The 16,355-nt window shown below is 41.5% G+C and overlaps 1 protein-coding gene across 1 annotated transcript in view; it reads left to right on the top strand.

The window, feature by feature from the left end:
• The first annotated feature begins 1,382 nt into the window (after positions 1-1,382).
• The window catches only part of slc17a8 (solute carrier family 17 member 8), a 33,320-nt gene continuing 18,347 nt past the window's right edge, over positions 1,383-16,355 (top strand). The window contains exons 1-5 of the mRNA XM_055933862.1: positions 1,383-2,025; positions 10,969-11,221; positions 12,940-13,058; positions 14,224-14,338; positions 14,585-14,672. Coding sequence (XP_055789837.1) covers positions 1,925-2,025; positions 10,969-11,221; positions 12,940-13,058; positions 14,224-14,338; positions 14,585-14,672 — 676 coding nt within the window. The 5' untranslated portion in view covers positions 1,383-1,924. The remainder of the gene's footprint in view (positions 2,026-10,968; positions 11,222-12,939; positions 13,059-14,223; positions 14,339-14,584; positions 14,673-16,355) is intronic.

The raw sequence follows: 16,355 nt of genomic DNA, 5'->3' as shown, positions 1-16,355 counted from the left end.
AGAAGAGGTGAAGCAATATTGCTTAGAGAACCACTTTAAATGATGCACCTTCTATAAAGGGGTTATAGACTTAGCAATCGGTTCATTATAGATATGGTCTAGGCCTGTACCTCCTTCTAACCACTAGATGGTAGGCACGGCTTTTCCTGAAAGTGTAAAGAGAAGAACCCCAACGGAGTTGAATGTACACTCCGGACCCCATTGTCTCCGACAGGTGGCATAATTTTAATGTGACGCATCTCAAATGAACATTAATGCAAACTTGAAGAGTCGTTGCTCTATCTGACGTGAGACAACGCTCCACGCCCTAGTTTTACGGCCCTATCAATGACCCATCATATGAAAACACAACCAACATATCATCATGTCATCCCAGATAGCATCTCCATCCCAGACAACTCCATACTGAGTTACACTCCTAGAGCATCATCTCCACCTCAAGGAAAACAAAATCCCGAATTCCTTCATTTCCTCTTAGACTAAATGTTCTTCCACCGAATTGGAGGGTCTGGATAGTGGGTCCTTGCAGAGAAAGTGGCTGCAGGGCATTTTCACAACACACACAGAGACATACACAAACACACACACACACACACACACACACACACACACACACACACACACACACACACACACACACACACACACACACACACACACACACACACACACACACACACACACACACACACACACACACACACACACACACACACACACGCAGCACTGCCCCAAGCCGTCACTCTGGTGCAACCCATTAGTAAAACAGAGTCTAGAGCTCAGTGCACCACCCAGCAGTTTACTGATACATTTTTAAAACTCAATATCCCCATGCATATTTAATGACCCGGCAAATAAAGAGAGTCACACTGGAAAAAGGTGGGCTGGTGGGGCTTGCCCGTAACAGTTAAATAAGCATGAAGTTAGTGAAACCCCCATAAAGGTGTCATTTGGTGTGACTGAATAGATGCACATGCAGGTAAGTGTATACCTGCAGAGCAGTATGACACTGGCAATAGCTAGCTACAGTATCTCTGTCTGAATAGCTCACAGGTAGCTAGCTCTGTTGCTGCTGACAGATAATCCAAATGTCAGTCCTATGGAAAAGCTGCCAAAGAATGGGGAGTGGTGTACCGGGAACATGATTATAGTTGAGTCTTATGTTTCACCACAGCAGCCACGGTACTCTTGTCTCTCTTTGAATGCAGCTTGTCAATATTTAATCATTCATCCACTAGGTTGGTATCAGATGAACATGGTTGGCTGAGGAGGTTGGGCTAGAGGGCTGGGAGCTAATGAGGGAACGGGGGGTGGACTTTAGGAGGGGAGGCAGACAGGTACCCCAGCCCCTCCACGCAACAAGTGGTGGAGCTATCAGAAGGCGAGGAAAGCAAAGGGGGCTGTTCACTCCTACTGCACCCACCCACACAAAGCTCACCATGCGAAGATACTGAGGTGGTGGATTGTACTATTTCACTCTCTCTCCCTCCCTCCATGTATCTCTCTTCCCACTGAACCTTCTGAAGGTGATGTGACCCGTGCCATGCTAGGAGTTCTATCTGGTGCCTTGGACCTTGAGGTGTACATCTGCACACCCTTAGCCTCAACAAGAACACCCTCCACCTCCACCTAGTCATTCCTCACTGTGCCCATCATCCCCTTGCCTCCCAGTCTGATCCCCTGGTCACGCCAAAGAGAGGCAGACAGCACGAGCCCATCTCACATCTGAGAAACGTCTGAGGGACCCGTGGCACCACACAAAGGCGGAGCCAGCCCCATGGTGCATAAGAACTCAGGAAAGATGAGCAACCACATCTAGCAGATCTTTTTTGTCTTTTTCAGAGCAAAGTGTACAAGAAATAGGGGGAGAGACATACTCCTGTGAAATAAAGAGAGGGAACAGGACAGGGAGAAACAGAAGAGGATGCCTTTTGGGGGGTTTTCGGGGCTGAAGGAGCGGGTTCTGAAACCAGGAAAGGAGGAGGTGAAGAATACAGTAGGAGACGGTCTGGGGAACCTGCAGAGGTGAGTCTGGGACAGACTGGAAATGATGGGGGAACTGGGATTGTATAGGTGTGAATCCCTACTCTCTGACTGAGAGATGTGTGTGACTCAATGGGGGTGAAAGCACGGCACAGTGCGGGTTTGATATCTACTTATAGCAATAGATCCGATAATTTCTCATAAGTGAGTTGTAAGATAATATTTCAGAGTACTTGTAGGTATTGTATCTTAGTTATCTTATTGTATTTTAGGATCTTTATATAAAAATATGTATATACACTGTTAAACAATTATGGTCCTATAATCCCAAAATTCTTAAATCTATGAACAAAGCCAGTGGTGGGGACCAGGAGGGTTGAAGAACCTTAGAGGCAGAACATGAAGCTCACCATGTACTGTACCCAGAGATCCCAGAGATAACTAAATATTCAATTATTTTTCTTGACAGGCAATCCTAGTGATGTAATCAAAGGTTTTATTTTAAGACATTATGATACATATTTCATATCTGATACATATTTCACAAGGGGAGGATGATGAATATGGAACTTCCACGTATGAGGTAGATTGTTGTCTTAAAATAGATAAACCAAGTAAGTGGGCAATTTCCTGTGAAAGGGAATTTTGCATGTTGAGAGCCAGAATGTTCACTGTGTAGTCTGAAATAGATCAAGAGCAAGCCAAACAGTGTGAACAGTTGATTGATTATTTCAGAATCTACAATATGAAATTGTATAAAGAAGGTGAACTGGATATATTTATCCAACAAGCAGTTATCGTGTACAGTATATAAGGATTGTAATATCAGAACACTGAAAATGTGTTTTCATTTCAATTGTATCAATCTGTGGTCAGCTAACTTTATATTCTATGTCATACATTTACATCAGTTTAATTTGAAACACTGTACAAACACCGAGAAAATGCTGAATGAAATGTTTTATTAAAGTCTACAAGGATCCATGCTGTGGGAAAATGCTATTCCACCAAACTGCTAAAATCAATACTAGCAGGTGAAACTAAAGAAATGTGAATCCAGAGAGACCAAGAGAGGAAAAGAGGAATTAAGCATGAGCAGAATGAATCATTAGGCTAAATCTCATTTTCAGATGAAACCCTTTTTTCCCCCCAGGAGGGTATTCCAGGTTGCTCTGGGACAGACTACATTATTTATTGAGTTATATATTATGGATCCAGTTAATCACTCTTTCAGTTTTGCCTTATGAATCAATTATAGCCTGACTATAAAGTGAGCATCATGAAAATTATTTGTTTCAATAATTAACTTAACACTTAATTTGACACAGTACAGAAATGACCAGGTATTTTCTACTGCGCTAAATGGTAAAAAAAAAAAAAGGGGTTCTTCTTCAAAGAACCCCTTTTGATGGTTACTCGAATAACCTTTTGAATAACATTTTTGGGGTTAATTTTTTAACTACCCCTCCCCTATTATTATTATTATTATGAATATGCATAACAATAACACCATATTTTAGTTGTCAGTGTTTATTTTAATGGCAAAGCAGAATTAAGAAATCAAAATATGAAGTAAACTCCCAGCAGAGCCCCAAGTCTAATTGGTTTATCCTCTGGCGTGTTGATGTTAATGTGTTGATGTTCTCCGTACCCATAGCCAGAATGATTTTGCAGTGCATGGTGGTCGAACAGATTTCCTGTTATACTCATCAGAGGTTTAGGGAGGGCGAAGTCTGTGAATCCAAAAAATAGTAATTATACAGATGATTAACAAAATATGCACACAACAGTATTCATACCTTAATTTTTGTGGTGAACGTGAATTGAAAAAACTGTTTTGATAATGGTTTTCATACACATACCTTGTCCATAATGTAGAGGCTTATGGGATATTCATTGAAGAGGTAAGAGAGGAAGATGGTAAATGTGATCTGCATAACATACCATTACCAATTGACATACCTTTGTATGCCTCCTCGTCAGTATACCTGCAGACACATACACAAAAGCAGTTCAGTTATCTTCACCCTATACAGCTAGCCTTCAACATATTCTTACCTATTTGATTGATATCCATTGAATTGTGTCCATTTACTGTTTTAGAAAAATTTGCACAAATATGAAAAGATTGATGGTATCATCGTAAAACAATATCAATTTAGATCATACAAGGGACAAACCTTACCTTAAATTGAGGAGATCTTTAAATATTTCAGTTAAGTGCCTGCACCTGCGGTCCTTTCAAATCCAAATGTTTCAGTTGGGCAGGTTCCTTCAAGAACCCCCACCAACGAAGGAGGTTCCTCGATGAACCCCACCTCCTATGGGGTTCTTGGAAGAACCTTTTGTGGCAATTTTCAGTGCTCTTAGAAGAACCCTTGTTGAACCCATACTTTTACAGAAGTATTTTGGGGGGGAAACTGTACTTTCCAATTATTCTTTTTTTCACTACTTTTACTTTTACTTCACTACATTCCTGAAGAAAATATGTACTTTTTACTCTCATACATTTTCTCTGATACCCAAAAGTACTTGTTTCATTTCGAAAGCTTTGCAGGACAGGTAAAAGGTTAAATGTACTTATCAAGAGAACATGTAGTCATCCCTACTGCCTCTAAACTGGCAGACTCACTAAACACAAATGCTTCATTTGTAAATGATGTCTGAGTGTTGGAGTGTGCTTCTGGCCATCCGTAAATGAAAAAGAACTGTGCAGTCTGGTACATGTAATATATTTAATTTGAAGGGATTTATTGCATTTACTTTTAGTTTTGATACTTAAGTATATGTTAAACCAGATACTTTTAGACTTTACTAAAGTAATATTTTACTGAGTGACTTTCACTTTTACTTGAGTCATTTTCTATTAAGGTATCTTTACTTTTACTCATGTACGACAATTGGGAACCTTTTCCATCACTGGATAGACATAATGACGTCATGGATCTCATGTAGACAGGATGATGTCACACTTAACTTTCATCTGACTGGAAAACAATAAATCACTTTGGATTTATCAAGACATTTATCAATTAAATGTTGTTCTTGTGATTTTACAGATCAATTTTAAACAGGGATCCATACTCTTTGTCTTTAAAAGACGGAAAACAACTTTGTTTATTATACCATCAGTTGACATGATATGTCAGTTGAATGTCAGAAAGTACAATATAGGTAAGAGTTGGCCGTTTTTGATGTTGGCACTGCAGCTTTGACCAAAATGATGAAATTGAAAACAAGCTCTTGAGAAAGAGAGATTGTTTTCAATTCTCTGATGAGGCAAAATTATCTCCATGTTCTTTATTCACTCCGTAGATCAGAGATCAATTTGGTCTACATAGAGGATAGAAACTACTTTATTAAAAAGGCACTAATACTATTTTATTAGTGTTGAGGCGAGCCAAGCATCATTTCCTCCTTCTGATAATGATCAACTATTCTCATAGCATTTGTCCAGTCTATTTTAGATAAAAGAGCGCACAATCTGTGAGCTGGGAAATAGGGATGGGGGATGGAGAAAGCAGGGGTCCCTTACGGAAAAAACTGATGAATTTCACAAGATCTTTACTTGTGACAACATGCAAAGTAACATGTGATAACATGAAACTACACATGTGAAAACGTGTTCACATGTAAAGTGTTCCAAAATAAATAATGTAATGTTCTGTAAGAGGTGAGTTGGGGAAGATGGATAGGGGCTGGGAATGACAGGGGTGAGTTGGGGAAAGACAAGGGTGGCAAGCTGTGGGAGGCAGGGATGAGTTAGATTCTGCTTGCTAATAGGTAATGGGAGAAAACAGGCTTTTGTTCATTTACGAATGTGGGCCTTTCAAGAAACTCCTCATAAAGGTGTTCTTGTACATGAAAGACTTGTAAATGAATAGAGGACTGGATAGTGTACATACTATAGACCTCTAAAGAGTGCATGGGAGTAGGAATGGAGCCCAGCATCTTTGACAGCAGGGGACTAGATAAAAACTATATATATACAGTACCAGTCAAAAGATTGAACACACCTACTCATTCAAGGGTTTTTCTTTATTTGTACTATTGTCTACATTGTAGAATAATAGTGAATACATCAAAACTATGAAATAACACACATGGAGTCAGGAAGGAACCAAAAAAGTGTTAAACAAATCAAAATATATTTTATATTTGAGATTCATCACAATAGCCACCCTTTGCCTTGATGACAGCTTTGCACACTCTTGGCATTCTCTCAACCAGCTACATGAGGTAGTCACCTGGAATGCATTTAAATAAGCAGGTGTGCCTTGTTAAAAGTTAATTTGTGGAACTTCTTTTTTTCCTTCTTAATATGTTTGAGACAATCAGTTGTGTTGTGACAAGGTAGGGGGCGCATACAGAAGATAGCCCTATTTGGCAAAAGACCAAGTCCATATTATGGCAAGAACAGCTCAAATAAGCAAAGAGAAACAACAGCCCATCATTACTTTAAAACATGAAGTTCAGTCAAAGAGGAAAATTTCAAGAACTTTGAAAGCTTCTTCAAGTGCAGTCGCAAAAACCATCAAGCGCTATGATGAAACTGGCTCTCACGAGGACCACCACAGGAAAAGAAGACCCAGAGTTACCTCTGCTGCAGAGGATAAGTTCTGCACCTCCAATTGCAGCCAAAATAAATGCTTCACAGAGTTTAAGTAACAGACACATCTCAACATCAGCTGTTCAGAGGAGACCGTGTGAATCAGGCTTTCATGATCGAATTGCTGCAAAGAAACCACTAATAAAGGACAGCAATAAGAAGAAGAGACTTGCTTTGGCCAAGAAACACGAACAATGGACATTAGATGGACATCTGTCCTTTGGTCTGATGAGTCCAAATCTGAGATTTTTTGTTCCAACCGCTGTGTCTTTGTGAGGCGCAGAGTAGGTGAACGGATGATCTCCGCATGTGTGGTTCCCACCGTGAAGCATGGAGGAGGAGGTGTGATGGTGGTGGTGCTTTGCTGGTGACAATGTCTGTGATTTATTTAGAATTCAAGGCACACTGAACCAGCATGGTTACAACTGCATTCTGCAGCAATACGCCATCCCATCTGGTTTATGCTTAGTGGGACCGTCATTTGTTTTTCAACAGGACAATGACCCAACACACCTCCAGGCTGTGTAATGGATATTTTACCAAGAAGGAGAGCGATGGAATGCTGCATCAGATGACATGGCTTCCACAATCACCCGACCTCAACCCAATTGAGATGGTAGGGGATGAGCTGGACCGCATAATGAAGGAAAAGCAGCCAACAAGTTATCAGCATATGTGGGAACTCCTTCAAGAATATTGGAAAATCATTCCAGTTGAAGCTGGTTGAGAGAATGCCAAGAGTGTGCAAAGCTGTCATCAAGGCAAAAAGGTGGCTACTTTGAAGTGGCTACTACTTTCAGGCCAGGGTTTTAGAAATGTTTGCACATGTATAACATTTTTTAAACAGAAATACCTTATTTACATAATTATTCAGAGCCTTTGCTATGAGACTCGAAAATGAGTTTCCATTGATGATCCTTAAGATGTTTCTACAACTTGATTGGAGTCCATCTGTGGTAAATTCAAAGGAGTGGACATGATTTGGAAAAGCACACACCTGTCTATATATATTTTAATTTTATTTAACTAGGCAAGTCAGTTAAGAACAAATTCTTATTTACAATGACAGCCTAGGAGCAGTGGGTTAACTGCCTTGTTCAAGGGCAGAATGACAGATTTTTACCTTGTCAGCTCGGGGATTTGATCTAGCAACCTTTCGGTTACTGGCCCAACGCTCTAACCACTTGGCTACCTGCCGCAGTGCACTGTCCCACATGCACTGTCCCACAGTTGACAGTGCATTTCAGAGCGAAAACCAGGCCATGAGGTCGAAGGAATTGTCCGTAGAGCTCCAAGACGGGATTGTGTTGAGACACAGATCTGGGGAAAGGTACCAAAATATGTCTACAGCATTGAAGGTCCCCAAGAACACAGTGGTCTCCATCATTCTTAAATGGAAGAAGTTTGGAATCACCAAGACTCATCTAGAGCTCGCCGCACTGCCAAACTGAGCAATTGGTGGAGAAGGGCCTTGGTCAGGGAGGTGACAAAGAACCCGATGGTCACTCTGACAGAGTTCCAGAGTTCCTCTGTGGAGATGGGAGAACCTTCCAGAAGGACAACCATCTCTGCAGCCCCCCACCAATCAGGCCTTTATGGTACAGTGGTCAGACGGAAGCCACTCCCCAGTAAAAGGCACATGACAGCCCGCTTGGAGTTTGGCAAAAGGCACCCTCAGACAATGAGAAGCAAGATTCTCTTGTCTGATGAAACCAAGATTGAACTCTTTTGCTTGAATGCCAAGCGTCACACCTGGAGAAAACCTGGCACAATCCCTACCGTGAAGCATGGTGGTGGCAGCATCATGCTGTGGTGATGTTTTTCAGTGGCAGGGACTGGGAGACTAGTCAAGATCGAGGGAAGGATGGACAGAGCAAAGTACAGAGAGATCCTTGATGAAAACCTTCTCCACATTCACCTTCCCACAGGACAACGACCCTAAGCACACGGCCAAGACAACGCAGGACTGACTTTGGGACAAATCTCTGAATGTTCTTGAGTGGCCCAGCCAGAGCCCGGACTTGAACCACAGTACTGAGTAAAGGGTCTGAATACTTATGTAAATGTATATTTCATTTTTGTATTTTTTATCAATTTGCAAAAATGTCTAAACCTGTTATTGCTTTGTCATTATGGGGTATTGTGTGTAGATTGATTTAATTTTTGTGATTTTGACCATTTGACCATTTGACCATGCTGGTCATTTATGAACATTTGAACATCTTGGCCATGTTCTGTTATAATCTCCACCCGGCACAGCCAGAAGAGGACTGGCCACCCCTCATAGCCTGGTTCCTCTCTAGGTTTCTTCCTAGGGTTTGGCCTTTCTAGGGAGTTTTTCCTAGCCACCGTGCTTCTACACCTGCATTGCTTGCTGTTTGGGGTTTTAGGCTGGGTTTCTGTACAGCACTTTGAGATATCAGCTGATGTACGAAGGGCTATATAAAGACATTTGATTTGATTTTTGATTTGATTGATGAGGGGGAAAAAACTATTTAATCCATTTTAGAATAAGGCTGTAATGTAACAAAATGTGGAAAAAGTCAAGGGGTCTTAATACTTTCAGAATGCACTGTATATTGCATTTGTGGTTGTTCTATGTTTTGCTACCGCTAATGCTTTGACTAGGGTTGCAAAGCTACTGGTAATTTACCAAAGTTACTGGAAGAATGGTAATTAACAATATATGGTAATCTATGGCAATTCTGGTCATTTATCATTGAAAAAGAAAATATGAATATATAGTATTCATTTTTTGTATCTGTGTCCAACTGTCCATATTGTCTATGAGTTTCTAGTATATAGACCATATGGTTCAAGAGAAAATAGTCTAATTAATGAAAAAACATCTTATCAACAATGCCATTATTTTCAGTTAACTCTGCAACTCTTCCAACTCTGGTCTTATTTCACAACTGCCACCATTATGGCCCCAAAACATTTACAACAAAGACATTTTGACATAGTAAAATAAATAAAAGTGTGTAAAAAAACAATAGAATGTGTTGAAATCCTCATATTAAACATTAAATACAGGTTTATAATTTTTTAAATTTTAAAATCAGAAGATCACAGATTGCCAGAGATAATTACAGACACCTCTTATAATCTGAAGTACCCCAAAAAAGCCACTAGATGTCATCTGATCAAATTCTATATATTCCTTGAAAGTTAAAAAGCTTCTGGTAGTTTATTGGTAAACTTCAAAAGTTTCAGGTAATATACCCTTCCTTTGCAAGCCTAGATTTGACACGTTTAATGTTTTTAAGTGTTTTTAAGGTGCACTTTACCGGTTCTGCAGCAGATAAAATTAGAGCTCTATACTCTCATGCACTACTTAGGGAACCTGATTATGGTGCAAATTCTAAAATGGCTGACTCAGTCTGTCAATGGACAACACTAAACACTATGGCTGAAGACAGTTGATAAGATGCTTCACTCACACATTTCAATGGGTTGGGTCAAAGGTAGCAAATAAAGCCTCTACAGCTTCTCTATAGGGCACAGTTTCCTGTCCCTTAACATAACAATTGTAGCAAACAAGGGATTTTTTCACGGTGTCTTATAAGATTGGATACGAGTTTGCAAGACTCTCCTTTTTGCCCACTTGTCCATCAAACACTCTGTCTGTAAGCTGCCTGGAAGTGTGTTGAGAATATCTATTACACTGTCATCCATTGGATTTGTGCTGTGCAAATAAACTCCACACCAATGTAACACAAAGAAGCTGATACTGTTTACATTCAGTTTGTTTGTGATTGATGGGATGACCCTTCAAACACTGACCGTATTTGCCTGTGTATCACGACAGCTGTCCATATGAAGGGGATTGAAAACATATATATACTTAGGACATACCATTCAATAACAATGGCTGTATGTTCTAGTGAGACTAAATGCATGATAAAAACAAGACCCCTTGAACCCCATATTAATTTCTTCCCAGATAAAGGTACTCAGGTGGAGATCTGAAGAGGCCAGATGAAAGCAATTCCTGCTCGCTGCGGGATGAGGGCAGAGAGGGACACTGGGTAGTGGAACAGGTGTACAGAAGTGGGGAGGATGGTGAGAGGGAACCAAATATCAGATGCACAGTGACCTTTTCAGAATGGCATGCTGAGTTCACCTTGTAACTCTCATAGGTAGTGGGCAGTCCCCTCTCCTTCCTGTCTTTTAAAGATCATAGTAGATTTCATGTAAAGTGTCATTCAAGGGTATCAGGTATACAAATACTTTTTGTATACACCATACTTGATTGTAGTAGGCCTGTGTAGTGTAGTATGACAATGTCATCCATTAAACACTTACCAATGTCATCCTGTTGAACTTTGTAGGAACGTTGACTGTTTTCTCAACTCCCATGTTTTGTGTTACAGGAAAATTGATGGGACCAATGTGGACGAGGATGACCAGATGGAGCTCACGGAGGACGGGCAACCGGTGGCTCCTCGCCACAATGCCCCTCTGTTTGACTGCGGTTGCTGCGGCCTGCCCAAGCGCTACATCATCGCCATTCTCAGCGGACTGGGCTTCTGCATCTCCTTTGGCATCCGTTGCAACCTGGGGGTGGCCATTGTGGAGATGGTCAACAACAACACAGTCTACATCAATGGGACACCTGTACTCCAGGTGAGAGAGAAAGACGGAAATCACTGACATAAAATAAATAAATGATCCATAGGGGCCTCCCTAGTGCCGCCACTAGAGACCCGGGTTTGATCCCAGGCTGTGTCACAGCCGGCCGTGACCGGGAGACCCAAGAGGCGGTGCACAATTGGCCCAGCGTCGTCCGGGTTAGGGGAGGGTTTGGCCGGCCAGGATTTCCTTGTCCCATCGCACTCTAGTGACTCCTTGTGGTGGACCTGGCACCTGCAAGCTGACTCCGGTCGCCAGTTGGATGGTGTTTCCTCCGACACATTGGTGCGGCTGGTTAAACAAGCAGTGTGTCAAGAAGCCGTAGGGGAGTCCGTAGGGGAGTTGCAGTGATAGGACAAGACTGTAACTACAAATTGGGGAGTAAAAGGTGTAAATGTACCAAAAATGATTTAAAAAAAAGAACCCATAGTGCATTATGTGTGCATTATGGGGTGTGTATAATAGGAACCTTGTAGGATAGCAGTTGTAAGGGCAATGAAGCAGCATTGGTTCATAGGTGGAGCTGTGGTTCCAAGGCCTATTTACAAAGTGTGGCCTGCTGGAGGTCATTTTGCAGGGCTCTGGCAGTGCACCTCCTTGCACAAAGGCGGAGGTAGCGGTCCTGCTGCTGGGTTGTTGCCCTCCTACGGCCTCCTCCACGTCTCCTGATGTACTGGCCTGTCTCCTGGTAGCGCCTCCATGCTCTGGACACTACGCTGACAGACACAGCAAACCTTTTTGCCACAGCTCGCATTGATGTGCCATCCTGGATGAACTGCACTACCTGAGCCACTTGTGTGGGTTGTAGACTCCGTCTCATGCTACCACTAGAGTGAAAGCACCGCCAGCATTCAAAAGTGACCAAAACATCAGCCAGGAAGCATAGGAACAGAGAAGTGGTGTGTGGTCACCACCTGCAGAACCATTCCTTTTTTGGGGGTGTCTTACTAATTGCCTATAATTTCCACCTTTTGTCTATTCCATTTGCACAACAGCATGTGAAATTTATTGTCAATCAGTGTTGCTTCCTAAGTGGACAGTTTGATTTCACAGAAGTGTGATTGACTTGAAGTTACATTGTGTTGTTTAAGTGTTCCCTTTATTTTTTTGAGCAGTGTATGTTGTTTAACTTGAGAAAACATAAAACATTTTCAATACAGAAACAATGCGTTTGATCAATTGGCGGGAATTTGGAGAGTGCACCAGTGGAGAGACAAGCCTAGTGGGCCTTCGCCACAGAATGATATCAGTGCCAGCAGTGCCAGTGAATGAATTTTGCAAACATACCTTTTTTATATCACTCCATAGTAGTGAATGGGCATGTGAAATAGGCTTCTTAGACGACAATAGTCAATAATCAATGATTAATCTAGCATCACCGGTTAGCCAGTCATCAACTCCATTAATCATCCATTCCTGAAACAGGGGAACATGATAGGAGATGAACAAACCCTTGAATTATGTTTTATAGTAGCATTGTAGCATTGTAATTCAACAGCTGATATTTGGATGGAAAAGTTAAAGCGTTGTTCTGAAGGACAGCAGAATCACCCAAACAGTCCTCTGACTCCATTTTCAATCTCTAACTTCACAATAGCACCCGACACACACACACACACACCAACACCAACACCGACACACAGACACACTTTTTTATGTGAAAGAACTCGTAACCAGTTAAATACCCTATATTATATTACTCTGTTCCCCAGCCAGCTCAATTCAACTGGGACCCAGAGACTGTGGGACTGATCCATGGCTCCTTCTTCTGGGGTTACATCGTCACACAGATCCCTGGAGGCTTCATCTCCAACAAGCTGGCCGCCAACAGGTTAGGCCTTCCCACCGCTAATGATCTCCCTCCTTGAGACTCTGAAATTAAAGGGAAATGTAAGGTATTTTGATAGAACTGGTTTGTGGGTGGACTACAGAGGGTTAAATAGGTGACAAGGGTGGGTTTGGAATGGATACTTGTGCTGAGGGCAGGGACAGACAGATTGGGTGTCTGAAATAGGCAGTCAGTCAATGTGTGTGGTGAGGTTTAGAACAGAAAGATAGGGTATTTGGAATTGTTAGTCAGTGTGTGGAGTCAGACCTATAAGAGAAACGTTTTAGGAGCCTAAGTGAAAAAGGCATGTAGTGTTTGTGTGTGTGGTAAGGGTTAAACTGGTGTGTGTGTGTGTTAGGTAAGGGTTAAAGCAGCAAGGGGTAAAGCCGTCTGGTGTGTGTGTGTGTGTGATGAGCGTGCAGATCTGATGGGGCCGATAGCAGTCCTGTAATAAAAGTTTCACAGGAAAAGAGGACACACCATTGACAGAGTTAATAATGAAAGATCCTGCCTCTGATTTCTCCCTGAGACGCCAGCCACTGGAATATTACAAGTGTCACTTACACCCGGTTTTGGAAAAGGGAGGGGTGGAGCGAGGAAAGAGGGGAGCAATGGTAATGAAGCATAATCGTATGGGATCTCTGTATCTCTGTCTGTCCTTCAAAGGCAGATATATTAGATCTGTCATATTGTAATGTTGGATTGGTCATTTTAAGCTGGCACCTTCCAGAAGGGCAGGTTAGGGGAGAACTAGTCTTGCAGTGCCAGAGATCATACCGTATTCTCCTAAAACGGCTAGATTCGAGGATAGGGGAGACCTGGGAGGGACTGACTAATTCAGGAACATTGATGATTGGTGTTGAGTTAATGGAGGTAGTCTTTGGTGCTCACATTTTTTCAACTGTGACTGTTAATAACATTTAAGTCTACAGCAGTACAAACCATGACAGTATGTGGTGGGTTGTTGTTGACCTGGTTGTTGTATGTCACAATTGGTCAATGTTCCATCAAGCTTTTATAATGGTCTAAGTACCTGTTATGTTACATTCACAGTATTTTTAGCTCATATGTCATTTTGTATGCATTATTGAAAGAACGTGCAATGCTACCCTTTTGTACGCCATTGTTGTCTACAACCCAGTCACACTATAATGTAATGTTTCCACAGAGTGTTTGGGGCGGCCATTTTTCTCACGTCCATACTGAATATGTTCATCCCTTCAGCAGCCAGAAGGCACTACGGCTGTGTCATGTTAGTCCGCATCCTGCAAGGCTTGGTGGAGGTGAGTCGTCTTCAGTGTTGCCAGATTTCATTGACACTTTCAGGTCGGATCTAAGCCAAAATCTCACCAAATCTACTAAATGTAGCACAATTAAAGGTGTCAACAGTCGTCGTCATAATGACTGATCATTTGACCAAGCTCATATACAGTACATATGTAGACAGTACAGAGACACATGTTTATCTGTATCTCTTTACTCAGGTTGATTATTCAGAATAATGATGCCATATAACGTTTCTTGTACAGGGTGTTACCTACCCTGCATGCCATGGGATGTGGGCCAAATGGGCCCCTCCCCTGGAGAGAAGTCGACTGGCCACCACCTCATTCTGTGGTATGTGATATGAAAATTGACAAGCTTAATATAGGTGCAATGTTTGAGTCAAATAAAGTTAATCGAATTTCTTTCCATTCAACTGTTTTTCTTCCCATCCAATTGAGCTTTATGAAATTGTGCTGACGATTTTCCACAATAGCAAAACTTTCATGTGAAAAGATGTGGTAGAAGACTGGAAAACAAAAATGTAATTAATTCAGTAAATCAAATGGATATTCAAAAATACCCTGCCTGCCTTTCTGTTGAACCCATAACCACAGTCAACCCTATTAGTTTAAAGGCCTAATGCATCAATTTTTATCTCAATATCAAATCATTTCTGAGTAACAAGTATATAGCTTGTGATGGTTTTCAATTAAAATTGTAAAAAATATATTTTTAAATAGATTCTTAGTAAAGAGCAATTCAAGCAAGAATTTTGCTTGGACTGTCTCAGAGTGGTCTGAGTGGGGAGGGAAAACTGAAAACTAGCTGTTAATGGCAGAGGTTGGGAACTCTCTTATTGGTCTATTAACAAAATAGCCGTCTGGTGATGTCACCAGGCAGGTCAAAACCTCCATCCCACCAAAACAAGCTTAAATTTCAGGCGGTCTTTTCCAGTGGTGTAAAGTACATAAGTAAAAATACTTTAAAGTACTACTCGAGTCGTTTTTGGGGGGTATCTGTACTTTCCTATTTATATTTTGGACAATTTTTACTTCACTACATTCCTAAAGAAAATAATGTACATTTTACTCCATGTTTTCCCTGACAACCAAAAGTACTAGTTTCATTTGAATGCCCAATTTGTTAGGGCGTGAACTCTACAAGGGGTGGTGGACCATTCATGATACACGCGGGAAACTGTTGAGCGTGAAAAACCCAGCAGCGTTGCAGTTCTTGATACAAACCAGTGTGCCTGGCACCTACTACCATACCCCATTCAAAGGCACCTAAATATTTTGCCTTGCCCATCCACCCTCTGAATGGCACACATACATAATCCATGTCTCAATTGTTTCAATACTTAGAAATCCTTATTTAATCTGTCTCCTCCCCTTCATCTACACCCCAGGAGGTTGGTGGCACCTTAATTGGTTTCCATTTGTTTAATGCCATTCCATTTTCTCTGTTCCAGCCATTATTATGAGCCATCCTCCCTTCTGCAGCGTCCACTGATCTACACTGATATAAGTGGATTTAACAAGTGACATCAATAAGGGATCATAGCTTCACCTGGTCAGTGTGAGCCATGGAAAGCGCATGTTTTGTATACTCAGTGTACACAAAACACTGAAAACCACGTTTTTGGCTGCACTGGGCCTTTAACTGAATCCATTGAATAGATATATCATTGTTCTCTGTCTAGAGATGTTTAGCATTGTGGTAAAATGGCTGAAAATAGGGACTGGGAAGGTTGTTTTGTTTTGCAGATGTCGGCTGTTGTTCCCCATGAAAATGAATTAAAACAGCCATCTTTCATAATAAACTGGTGCCATGACAACTGGCGCTTCCAAACCCTCTTGACATCGCCTCTGAATGAAAGATTGCCCTCACGCGCTTCACCTGCACTCTCTGAAGGAGGTCCTCTCCCATTCAACCCAAATGAAGTGTCATATTGCCTACTGTCCAAAAGCACAATCATGCTCCCGGGCCTCTACAAATCGAGAGTGTTTATAAGGCCATCAGATAATATAATAT

The sequence above is a fragment of the Salvelinus fontinalis genome, chromosome 9 (assembly GCF_029448725.1).
Source record: "Salvelinus fontinalis isolate EN_2023a chromosome 9, ASM2944872v1, whole genome shotgun sequence".
NCBI lineage: Eukaryota > Metazoa > Chordata > Actinopteri > Salmoniformes > Salmonidae > Salvelinus > Salvelinus fontinalis.
Note: the sequence above shows the minus strand (reverse complement) of the source record. Positions and strands in the feature narration are given on the sequence as shown.